The sequence below is a fragment of the Copadichromis virginalis genome, linkage group LG16 (assembly GCF_057382275.1).
Source record: "Copadichromis virginalis isolate Kocher_CV1m ecotype Utaka linkage group LG16, C_Virginalis_male_GT1.1, whole genome shotgun sequence".
Classification (NCBI taxonomy): Eukaryota; Metazoa; Chordata; class Actinopteri; order Cichliformes; family Cichlidae; genus Copadichromis; species Copadichromis virginalis.
Genome location: NC_140633.1, coordinates 14,718,812 through 14,731,913, shown reverse-complemented (window position 1 = coordinate 14,731,913; position 13,102 = coordinate 14,718,812). Strand labels below are relative to the sequence as shown.

Below are 13,102 nucleotides of genomic sequence, written 5' to 3'. Positions count from 1 at the left end.
CTGGTTTGTTTTATTGTTTTTTAAACTGATGTGACATGATGGGCATAGGTAGACCTGTCTGAGAAAATGAGCAGACTGCACACTTGTGTAGTAGCGACTTTTCAGTCACAAGCTCTGAAGGATTCCCTTCTTTGTAGTCTTTTCTTATCAAAATACAGCGTACTATGAACATCATATTGCATTCATTAAGACTGGAAACTACTGACAATAAATCTATTAGGAAAATACTTACTGAGGTCATAAATCACTAGAGAAATTGCCACTAGGTAGTTGCCCTTTACTGGTCATTTCAAAGAATGCAGGTTTAATGAACTTGGATGTACCTGATGCTGCATCTAGCGTTTGTATACAGTCTATGTTGTGACCTGCAAACACATTGGGGAAAACATGCTTCTGTATGTGCATGAAGTAGGTAAATTAGGAACAGAAGCTTTTTGATTCATACACATAGCATTATGAAAAAAAATGAAACATCACATATAACACAAAGAGATGTTATAGGAAGTGATATCTCTGTAGACTTTTAACTCTTTTTTTTCTTTTTTTTAATAGTTCTAGCTACATTAATATTACACATTCACTGTTCTGTGACATTTCTAACATTTCTAAGTGGCTAAAAGCATTTGGTGGGATGTTTTCTTTTTTTCCGCATGGCTGGTGTCAGACATAGCACAAGGCCCCTCTGTGCTTCCCTGCCTCTCTCTTTCTCTCTCTCCTACTCTACATCCTGCGTCATTTACATTTCTAACAATTATCTGATTACAGCGTTGGTGCCGAAAATGGATCAAGAGTTAAATATAGAGCATCTGGTCCTCACTATAGTTTTATGGCTCTGCTTCCCACACAACCTGCCACGCATTTACATGTTAACCTAATTACATAGCCGCTCGCTCTGCGGTCCACCCAGACAGCTAAAGTTTCCTGCCTCTTGACGTCAGACGTGCTTTTTGATTTCTGCAGAAATGTGCGCAGACACATGCATTTGCACACACACTGTATAAACTTGAGATGTTTTATCCCACATTTGGTGGGAGAAAATAGAGGTTCTTAAAACAGCAGAGACTGGTTTGAAAGTTTCTGAGTAGCTTGGAGGACAAACACAGATGAGGACAACCTCAGGAAAAGCTTTATCGGAAGCTTATACTGTCTTATATAGAGTATGCACAATGAGGACTGGTGGAAGGTCAGATTCCCTGTCTGTACAAAAGCTTTTAGCCCAGAGATCAGAGGTCATCCTGTACAGTGGAGCGACAGATTTGACCTGAGGCAAAACTCATCATGTGTTGGAAGAGTTTACAACATCCTTCCCCTTCCTCTCCTATTATTTCTGAAGTATTGATTGACTTCATCGCTTTGTCTTGACTTTTAATGCTTTTTCCTAGTGTGCTGTAAGGGCCGCAATAAGAGGCCGAGTCCTGGTCCTGGAGGGGCTGGAGAAAGCTGAGAGGAACGTCCTGCCTGTTCTTAACAACCTGCTGGAGAATCGAGAGATGCAGCTGGAGGATGGCCGCTTCCTCATGTCAGCGGAGCGTTATGACAAGCTGCTGCAGGTCAGAGCAGCACACTCGCCTGCACAAGTCAAACACTTCCCACGGCTAATTTCTAAACTAGAACTTACACGTGGGACTAATCTTTTTAGGTAACAACAGCTGAGGCATTAACTTTTTTTAACCCCTCAGCTGTAAAAGTTTGATGGGCTATTGTTGCCACGCTGGACGAATCCCTGGGCAGTGTGGGCACCCAAGTTTGTGAACATGATAATTCAAGATCAAGGCGACATACGATTTTCAAATTGACACTTAGGTGCATTCACTAAAAATGTCAGACACGTTCAAATATTGGTCATCTTAACTTCCAGGTCAAGGTGAAAATGCGATAACTCAAGAAGGATATTACCTCGGATTTTCACATTTCTAGCACAGGTTCATCTACTGGGAGCCTCAGGGGGCGCTGTTATTATTTTTTATAATGCTGGCTGTTGTTTATGGAGTCATGTCTATATGTAAATTCCCACTTAAGCAGTGAATTTCCACACTACTCCTACAGTGCTCTTGTTGTGTTTTGAGGGAAAAAAATGCTGTTGCTATAAATCCTGCTGCTGTGCGACATTCAGAGTCTGTACTTGTCACATGGAGCTTTGGAGCTGCAGCCTTTTGGATAAAAATAGCATTTAATATCAAATGTGTGAGATGAAAGAAAGTTATAGGCCATTTCTTACCTTGATGCATTTCAGGAGCACACCAAAGAAGAGCTGGACAGCTGGAAGATTGTCCGCGTAAGCGAGGACTTTCGGGTCATCGCGCTTGGTCTTCCTGTACCCAAGTACAAAGGCAATCCGCTGGATCCTCCTCTCCGCTCTCGCTTCCAGGCTAGAGACGTCTATTACCTACCATTCAAGGTCAATCCACGAATTTACGGATTACTTAAAAGAAAGTAATCTGCAAGCTGAAAGCTTCAATAAGATCTGAAAGCTTCAATAAGATAAGAAAGGTGTGGCTGTGGGGGAGAAAGAGACGAACCGATACAAATTTTCCTTTTATGCACTCTGATAATAAACATAACACACTTTGTACAACATACTGAAATGTTATTATACTGAAGAAAATTAGCGATAATACTAGAGGATATATTAGTTTTGGATTTGTTCTGGAATTTAAGTATTGAGCTTTTGTTTTCTTTCTCTCTGGCCTCTCAGCCAACAGTGTTCTGCGGTAAATTTGTGAGACTTTGAGGATATTTAAGTCTTGTTTTCTTCTGTATATTTTCAGGACCAGTTGGAGTTGCTGTACTCAGCAGGACCAAATGTCGCTGCAGAAAGGTACATTTAGGTAGATGCATACTGAAGTGCGAGTATTCTTTGATGGTCTGTGTCTTCATGCAGTATTGTGTTGTTTCCTGTGTGTCAGAGTTTCCCAGCTGCTCTCACTAGCTACTACGCTATGCTCCCAGGAATCATCCAGCCTAGGCCTTCCTGACTTTCCTGTGGACAACCTGCTTCCTGTCCTTCATGTCCTGGTGAGACAGGAGCGAGATAGAAAAATGAAAGCCAAAAATTTAAAGGAGAATTTGTTTTAAAGTTACTAGTGCCTGTGTGACTTTTCTGTCCTTTTCCAGAACTCTTTCCCAATGCTATCCTCCCAGCAACTGCTCCATAGGCTTTATCCATATAACAGTATGTTGGGCAAGGACGGTCGCACTGCTGTTGAGGGTGTACTCAGTGTAAGTCAAGATGTGATGTTAAAGTGTCTGTATATGGTTTTACCTCAGGTGCATGCTTGATATAACCTGAACATCATATGGTTGATTGAAGGCATCAGTTTTGCTTTATATGCATTCTTTCACAGCGATTTGAGCTTCTGGATGGTCATCGTCAGCCAGCACCCACCACCATTTTGAGTGTGTCCACGGCAAAAGATGTAGAAGGCCATGCAGACATCACTTTACATGTAGTGGACAAAGACATCACCTTTCAGGTACCAGCAGTCTGGGTGTACACCATAGACTACATATAAAAGACAGACATAGCCAGCATGACATCGCCCACTGCTTTGTGAACTTTTATTTTGAAGCCTTGAATTTAGAGGTGTGGTAGTTGCCTTCTTGTTTATTGGACTGTAGCTTATCAGCTAACCAGCTTGGTTTGCAAGTTGGGATCATTGCAAAGACACAGATACCCAATTAGTATCACGATGTTAGAAATCAATGAAGGATATAATTTAATTCACTAATTAGACATAAACAAATCAAGTTGTATTTCTTCAAATAAGCATTTCAAAGATGCTCCAGAGGGACGAGCAGAACACATAAAGTCAAGCAACCTCTGTGGACAGCGCAATTATTACCCAACCTTTAGACCCCAAAAGACTGATTCTGGATGTAGCGTTTTCAGTGGGAGAAACGCTGCGTCATCATCCAAGTGACTTCTTCGGTCTCAGCTGACTGCAGGTTTCCCCAACTTTATAAACAGCACATTTGCACAAATCTAGCCCACTGAATGAACAGTGGGATGTGAGGTCAGTTCCTTGATCTGCAAATTGTCATAACCACTCATCAAAGACCATTGATCAGTGATCATTGATTGATGGCAATGAGTACCATTCACAGAGAGTTGGGGAATGGCTGCAATCACGGCAAAGTAAGATGGGAAAAGATGTACACTTAGGCCCCCTCCTCATTTCAGAGATGGTCTTTCCCGTTTCATGTAAATGACTCCGCCAAAGATCAGTGGTCAAAGATCAGTGGTCAGCTGAGACTGAAGACGTCACTTGGATGAGTGACGAAATGTTTCTCCCACTGAAAACGCTACGGCCAAATTGAGTATGCATCAAGACCAACCTTTAGACCTGAGTGAAGAAAAAAACACCCTAATTTCAAGATAGCAATTTTTTCTTCTTTTTTTAAATACCATTTCTTTTAATACCATGACATAGACATACTGTATTTCTGCTGTAAAGTTGAGCATTTTGATATGTGAGTCAGTGGAGATTAGTGTCTTTGGAGCTGACCTCAAGTGGTCATCAAAGGAACAGCAGTTTTAAATACGTCCTTGTTGGTTTTATTTTTTGGTCACCGTTTGCAGTAAACATTTAAGCTAAAGTCTAGTTTGCACGCTGTGCAGATTTAACTGTCTGGCAAGGTTAGCATACATATTACGCGGTTAGCCAGCCAGCTCTGACTAACACAAATCGTACAACATTGATATGGCTTATAATTTGGTCAAATTCATTACAACTATGTGTCAGTCTTAAATTAGCCAGCCTTATGTACTTATTTCACTGGGTTTTTTTTTCTTAAGATACTGTGTAATTTTTCTGTGCTAGCTGGAGTCGTGAGTCGTTTACAATAGTCACAGTTAGTCATTATTGATATTTATGATTAGCAGGCTCATTTACTAAGCAACTGTTAGCTAGCGTTTCTCACGTTTGACAATGTGAGAGTCACTGAAGCGTTGCATTGACGGGTTAGATTTTGCAGAAAACCCATCCTGCATTTTTCAGATAAAAGTCACTGTATTAAATTTCCATTAGTCCATTCAAACATTAACAATAAAAAGCATTTAATGTATAAAAAAAATGCATAAAGCAAATCTATAGTGTAATCGATCCTAATGAGTGCAAGCATTAGGCTTCATTATGAATCAAAAAACATGCAGAGTGATTAAGTCATTCTTTTATAGAGATGCCCATTATCACGTCGCAGACCACACACGGACAGACAGGCAGACACACTGTATCAGTAGCTTGACCGTCTTATCTCTCACTGACACTCTGTAGCTGAATGTAAATTTTGTTAAGGCAACATGTTTATCAGTCATTAATTTTTCATGTTAGATAAAAAAGCAGCAGTGCGTGTGAATGTTACTGCATAGTGTTTGGAAAAACAGACATCCTTTCAGACTACTAAAAATAGTGGTGTGGATCCTGCAGGTAAACAAATGATATCACTCTGGTTAACTCTTTGAGGCTGCACTTTCTTCATGTGTGGCAGGAACTGTGTTGGCTCCTAATATGTAGTGGGGTTTTTTTTTGCTTGTTTAACGCAGAGTTCTTAAAAAATAATGAATTTTGTTTCCAGCTGTTCGGCCGTGAATCTGTGAATCACGGGTTTGTTTAGGGCAGTGGTTCTTAATCTGTGGGGCACAGAGCCACTCCAGGTGATGTCTGGATGACCGTGGTGGAATGACCCAAGTCTGGGGGCAGCAAAACCAAAATATCGATATAAACCATCACACACATACCACTCTCACCCACTGAGGGAGTGGTATGTGTGTTTTTTCTAGTTTTTGTACTAAGTCAATAAAGGGAAACATCCTTAATATGCACACAGTGCTGGCTGCAAGCACAAAACTCTGCACACCAGCTGTGCAAACTTGTCTGTGAGGGGCAGCCAGTCATAAGAAAGTAACCATAAAGGGAGCTAAACATATTTTTACTTTCTTTTTTACTTTTTTTTTCTTCCCACACAGGGTAAAATGTCAGGCTTCACCAGATGCCGCTGCTGTTGTTTGCCTCCTTCATGCTTGTTTCTCCTGTTTATGAAACTTCAGGTTCCAGCAGGCGTTAAGGAGCCACGTCCACCCAAAAGCAGTCCCACCTACATTCATACACCAAGCCACTCCCAGTTGTTGGCCGAGATGATACAGTCGCACATGGTTAAGGACATATGTCTGATAGGACCTAAGGTGGCTAACACTTGATATACATATACACATACAATGCACATAGTGAATCTGATTTTAATAACGAATACCTTCTTTTATTTCTAGGGTTGCGGCAAGTCGGTGATTGCCAGAGAGTTTGCTGAGATGCTGGGTTACAGCATGGAGCCTGTCATGCTCTACCAGGTAAAAACGTCTGGTCTTTAAAATGTTCAAAAATATGATTATTTCTGAAGTTTTGAGTTGTCTGCAGAGCATGAGGGGAAGTACGAATGTAACCACCAAACATTTGCGTCACAGACCCCGAATAATTAATGCCACAGTCATATCTTTCACCATCTGTCATCCCTTTGACCTACATTGTAAAAGATTTTGCAGTATTTCTTTTTACAGATACTTCTGCGCATCATGTATATATCTGTCTTAGTTTGCAAATTAAAGCAGTATCACTTAGGCAGTAAATATATGCTAATCTAATAATGTATTTATAATGTCAGGGAAAAATATTATTACCAGTGGCTCAGATAACTCAGATATGTCATGAAGAGGGTGTAGCACTGTTCTGTCTACCTTGGGCTCCCAGCACTACATGCGGACACAGCATTTTGTTAACAACAATTTATACTCTGGCACTGATGTCCAGATGCTTTTGCACCTTGGCACAGCCCGGCATGACCGTGCACACTCGGCATGAGATTGCTTATTCATTTAACTGTTGCGTCAGTTATTTCTCTGGAATGTGTAGGCCCCAGTGTGATACTGCCATAGAGAACCCCAACCAGTAGGGTGGAGAGGCAAGCAAATGTTGCTATGAGGGTATTTTATTAAAAGTCTTCTTAAATTTAAGTGGCTCTGTTATGCTAATTTCCAGCTTCATATTTAAAAATTTGGACTTTACTAGATTAACTTTGCATGATTGACAGGTAAATATAATGCTTATGTATCTTATATTGGAGCTGTTCTGGCCTTCTGAGATGATGGATGGTGCCCACCCAGATCTGGACCAGGGCATCATCCCGATACCTAACCAATCAGATCAAAATCCCAGAATTTTAATGGACTTGATGCTGTTCTCTGATGAAAAAGTGTTCGTGTAAATTTTTTGAGCAATATGTATATATGAGAGAAAATAGGGAAAAGCATAAGTTGAAGTGCATGCTCAGTTGGTTAATTTATTTTGATTTTTTTATTGCTTTTAGAATTTTGTACAGTGCATGTGTGCAATATGTGTGTGTGTGGAATGTAGTCAGCTCGGTGATAATTGTGAAGGAAGCGGGTGTGCTGCAGCTCTGTATGTATGAATGCATCATGTAGCTGCTATTCTTAGCTAGCTGAGGTCAGGGGTGACCTGTGCTGCGGGAATTGTGGAATCCTCCACCACACAATTCATCTGGTCAACTCTGAAAACCCCATTTTTGGGAAAGCAAAGTGACATGTCAGGCTAGAGAACAGAATATAGATTGTGTCCTTCAACAAGCTGAGTGTGTGTGTGTGTGTGTGTGTGTGTGGGGGGGGGGTTTGACTCATGACCTTCATCAGGATCGTCATAAAACAGTTTGCAGAAAATCTTTTAAAGAGCATATGTATAGAATACCATCCTTCGCATGGGCACTGTTGATGGTTTTTTTTTTGATGACATTTAAAAAAAAATTAACCTGGTTCAATAGCACCAGTCTCTCTGATTTATTATAAGGCTTTCAGGCTTTCACTCCAGCCTGGTGATGGGGAGATATAGTATTGTTATGTCCCATGTTTATCAGTGTGGCTTACTTGTTGGAGCTCTCACTGAATGCATCACTGTCTGTTCTGTTAGATAAAAATGTGAAAATAATAGACAGGACTTGAGGGGTTTATGATGCGTAGAAATGATAAATGTCACCAGATCTAGGACGAATGACACTTCCTCTGAGTCTTTTAATGTTTGAACTTGATATTGTGACAAAATGAAGCTCTCTCATACCAGCTGCTGTTACAGCTGTACCTAATTCTCTTTAATTCAAGAAAGCAATGAGTAGTATGTTGCTGTGAAGCTGTTAGGATTGCAGTAATCACTGCCTAGAACAAATTCTGCACTTGTCCTCCCTCGTCTACCCCCTGTCTTTACCATGACATGGCAGCATGATAGTGAATATGACAGTCTTGCTTAACAGACAGTGTTATCTGTAAAGTAGAGATATTGCATTTAGCAGCTGGGCCAAACCATCTGGGAACAGAGTTAAAGGAGGGAAAAATGGAAAGCTGGTGCATTTGTCATCTTGTCTTCACAGTTACTAAACGCAATCGCAGACAGAATCACTTCTGACTATTTTTAGATCTTTTTTGCTCTGCCAACCTGCTGTACACATCTGTCTCTGCTGTTCATTTTCCATCTCCCACTTTCTTGCCTTTATCACACACCTCCCTCCATTGTGTTTGATTCCCAGGACATGACAGTCAGGGACCTTCTCCAACAGAGGTACACGCTCCCAAATGGGGACACAGCATGGAGGCCATCTCCACTGGTCACTGCTGCCATGGAGGGCAAGCTGCTGCTTCTCGACGGCATACACAGAGTCAACCTGGGAACCTTGGCTGTACTATCCAGGTGCTTTGGCTCATTTCCTGGATGTAGCTGCTGTGATATTTTCCAAATGCTCTGTTGATATTGGGTTTTTTGTTATCTGTGCCATCTGTACTCTGTGTTCTCCTTTCAGAACGCTCCACAGCAGCTAAGGTTCTGCTTTAATGTATTTCTTATTGTTTCAGTTTCTTAATAAAGGAAGACGGTGCTGTAAAATAACAAACAAACACACACCACTCAGCTCATTTCTCAGATTTTATTTTCTTGCCCCAGGTTACTCCATGACAGGGAGATAGATCTGTATGATGGGACCAGGCTGCTGAGGTGGGACAGATACCAGACTCTAAAGGAACAACTACATTTAAGTGACCAGGAACTGCAAGAGAGGTACACACATGCATGCACACAGGTTATCACACACATTTGGGTTAATTGTACGAAAGGTGATCACACTTGGAAATGTGACAGTGTTTTTTTGTTTTGTTTTTTTAAAGACAGTAACAAATATCACAAGTTTGACCTATGTTTGAATTCTTAAAGACAATAAAGCCATGGCAGTGCTTTCACCTCTTCTCTAACTGCACACTTGTGAAATCCCAAATCTCCACTGTCCCTTGTCTATTTCAGCTTCCAGGCTCACGCTTAAAGTGATGGAATGGAGTGATAAAATAAATAATATATTCAAGTGTAAAAGTAAAGTTGTAGTTCACCTTCTCTTAAATTTTAGATTCAAAAGCCTTCAGAGGAGCATTGTTTGTGTGGCACCAGTCAACAAGGATGAGAAAGAATAAGCTAAAAAATGTAGCTGTCGTTTCAACAAGAGTACAAGAAGTGAGGGTACTGGCACAGGATACTTACTGAAATAACAAAAACTAGCATCTTAGTGACACAGTAACACAAACTTACCAACCTACTGAGGAAGCAGAAGAAGTACAGCTCTAGTGTTTTTTATAAATCAAAAAATTTAGCCGTGTTTGCTAAGAGTGCAGGAGTTTAAGTTCCTTGTTGGAACAACTGTCTGAAACAAACGAATATCATATAAAAAATAGAATTAATAGAAAATATTAGATTTATTATTTTTGGTGGCTGATACCTGTTTTACTGCCAATCCTGTCCCCATCACTAAATGTCCTTAGCTCCTGTGTCTGCTTGATAACATATCTAATGACATCTACTCTTGGCTGACTGTGCATCCCAACTTTGTGTAACCCACCTAAACTCCAAGTGAGTAAAAACAGTTTGCACAGTTTACAGTTTTATTATAACCCAGGTTGTAAACTGAAGGTCCAGATGCATCTCCCAGGTACTGTGTTGGGTCTTACTGTATTTTTTCCCCCTCTCATGAGTCATATACTCCTCGTCTACTACAGTTGGATTTTTTTTCATGCCTACCACTTCTTATTTTTTGAGGATGCACTGCACACCATGCTGAAACATGCGTTGTTGGTGCAGGAATACTATTTTATGCCAACTCCTTTTTTGTAGATTCAACCAAAGAAATAGGATACATTACACACATGTATTACATACATTGTATGTTTTTTTAACAGGTTGCTAGTAACAAAGTGACTAAAGATATAATTTAAAATGGGTTCTGTCTTAGGTTGCCTGTTTTGTGTAGACCCAATAGTGATGTATCTCATAAGTTCAGTGCTTTTTTAAAATGCTTGAATGATTCATAGGTCAGTGTTAAGCGGTTTAGGGAAAAACGATAACAAACAAAGACATTTCTCTGTAAATGGTCAGGCACAAAGACTGAACTGAATATGATAGAAAAGGCAGCCAATGTCTTTCTTTTCAGACCACTTGACTACAGATGACTAAAGTCAGGCTCATTGTAGGCAAAATATAAAGAAATCAGGGGGAGCTCAAGACTATTGCACAGTAGTGTATGTGAAGTTTTCTTTGTTTTAAACATGTGGGGAGCAGAGAGTGAAGACAAAACATTATTCCATAAAAATTAAAAGAGAGTGAGAAGCTGATTTTTGTTGGTTTCATTGGTTTGATACTGAAACTCACTGTAGGACTTGTAATAGGTGCGTGTGTTTGAGTTGTATCTCTCTTTTGGATCTCTTTCATCTAACATATTCTGAGGATAATATCACAGAGACTGTCTTACAAGATGTTAGTGTAACCGGTGTGTTTCTGCGTTGTGTCTGACAAAGAAAGGTAAAAGAAAGAAAGCTCCTCTCCCACAGGGGAATTGTAGAAAAGGGGAGAGGCCAAAGGGGTACACTGTATTTATAGGGTTGCACCAAAGAAGAAGAACAATGAGGAGGGGCTCCAACTAATAATGAATATAACTACAGGCTTGGAGGTCCTAACAGTCAGGTATAAGGAACACATTTTGTGTAATTATAACAATATGTAATTTATGGCTGGGTTACATTGGTTCTTAAAATAGCCCAAAGTAAAGAAGAATGCTTGGATCTGCAGCATTTGAGAACATTCTCATAAGATCAGACACTTTTTATACACTATGATAGGTTTGTAGCTTGAACCCATCCGCTGGAACGTTGAAGACAATATAATTACACTGCAAGCAAGACGCAAGTAGGCAAACTTCTTCATGGTACTCGTGCACGGGAGAGAACCAGACAAACGCCGTTCCTTCGCTTGACCCCAGTAGCTCTCGTCCGTCCTCCCGTAACACTGTCCTTTTATTGAGGTTACATGAATATGCATAGGTTCATTAACATACGACGTCTACATACAAACAAAGAGTACCTTGCCTGTGTGTGTGTGTGTGTGTGTGTGTGTGTGTGTGTGTGTGTGTGTGTGGCTGATCAAAGGGTTAAACATCCTTGGTCAGGAAGAGGGTAGCCTCCCCCTCACCCTAGATGGTTCATCCTAGATAACACGGTGAGGAAGTCCTGCAGTTCATCTAAACAAAGAGCACTTAGACTAGAACAGATGTAGCTACGTTAATCCTACCATAAAACAATAAGACACGGTATGACCTCTCATGCTCCCAAAGTGCTGTCTAATACACACAAAGTTTGCAGACTATCAAGGATCAAAACCTCTACCAATCTACAACTAATTACAAAACTCTAAGCATATATAAGTAAATATTTCTAAGCATAAATGACAATCAACAATACAAATCTAACACACTACACATCCATTTTCTTCTTATTTTCTGACTGCCCATTGTGCTTCCTAATTAACAAAACTGGTAACAACAAAAAGACAAACTGCGTTAGAGCAGTGGTACTGGGAGTGGGTTGAGTGTGACAATGTGTGTTGACAGTGACTGCTGGAAGTCAAAGGCATGATTTCCAGTTTTCAGGTATACTTATTTTTCTCCCAGTTTTCCCAACTCCGTTAAAACCTCTTTGGGGGTGGTGTGAGGGAGTGGGGGCAACAATCTTGCATATTTTACATGTGAACAACTGTTGATGGTTTTGACCCTGCATGTAACTCGTGAAGTGCCTCTGTGTGTATGTATGAGCATGCACTTTTTAAAACCCCCCACCGAAGCTGGCAGGAAGGATGTTTGTGGTGGGGTGTCTGGGCTTAAATAAACCCACTTCCACTTCTCCCACTCCTGTGGCTCAGATGAAGTGTATCCAGTAGGAAACATAGATTTGACAAAGTCAGAGCAAGAAGAAAGAACCTTCTAGTTTGTGTGTGTGTGTGTGTGTGTGTGTGTGTTAGGGTTGGGCGTTTGGACGAATATATCGAGCCTATCGTTGAAAGTTTTTACAAGGGCGATTTATTTATTTGCCCATGAGTAAGTTTGCTAATAATGATGGAGCTAATACAACTAGTCAACAGAAAAAATAATAATAATAGCGCTGTTTTAACAACACCCTCTTTCATCTGCGAGCAAATGCACCCTCCTCAGAGTGCGCCCAAATGCTTGTTGATGGAGCTGCAGAAGCTGGTGATAGCCTAGCATACACAGCCAGATGGAGGACATGTACATGCTCATGCAAATTTGTCGTGTTTCAGTACTTTTCTCGCAGTATACGTCTGCACAAGTATGGAACACCAGGACTGACATAATGAATTAATTAAATACACCATTAAATCATTAATTAAATGTGGCAATAATTAATTAAAATTGGAAATAATTAATTTAATAAATATATACGACACATTTAATTAATTATTGACACATTTAATTAATTATTGACCATTTTAATGAATTATTTAATAATTTATTTATTTAATTCATTATGGCACTATTGTCCCCTTCATGTCTCACCTTGAAATAATTTTATCTGTCAGCCTCACCCATCAAATTAAGTGGGCGGGGTTAACGCTGCCACTGCAGCTTCTCTAACATTTGATTGGTTGCCGTGCCAAGTAAGTCAAGACTAATCTTCACATGTCTGGTCAGGTTGTCAACATAGAACATGTTTACAAAAGTGCTCAGG

General features: G+C 40.3%; 1 protein-coding gene across 1 annotated transcript in view; it reads left to right on the top strand.

Annotated features, from left to right (window-relative positions):
• The window catches only part of vwa8 (von Willebrand factor A domain containing 8), an 84,522-nt gene that overhangs the window by 10,877 nt on the left and 60,543 nt on the right, over window positions 1–13,102 (top strand). Inside the window, exons 5-14 of the mRNA XM_085435499.1 lie at window positions 1,383–1,550; window positions 2,234–2,398; window positions 2,769–2,818; window positions 2,907–3,015; window positions 3,115–3,219; window positions 3,345–3,473; window positions 6,047–6,181; window positions 6,266–6,343; window positions 8,581–8,741; window positions 8,991–9,104. Coding sequence (XP_085291625.1) covers window positions 1,383–1,550; window positions 2,234–2,398; window positions 2,769–2,818; window positions 2,907–3,015; window positions 3,115–3,219; window positions 3,345–3,473; window positions 6,047–6,181; window positions 6,266–6,343; window positions 8,581–8,741; window positions 8,991–9,104 — 1,214 coding nt within the window. The remainder of the gene's footprint in view (window positions 1–1,382; window positions 1,551–2,233; window positions 2,399–2,768; window positions 2,819–2,906; window positions 3,016–3,114; window positions 3,220–3,344; window positions 3,474–6,046; window positions 6,182–6,265; window positions 6,344–8,580; window positions 8,742–8,990; window positions 9,105–13,102) is intronic.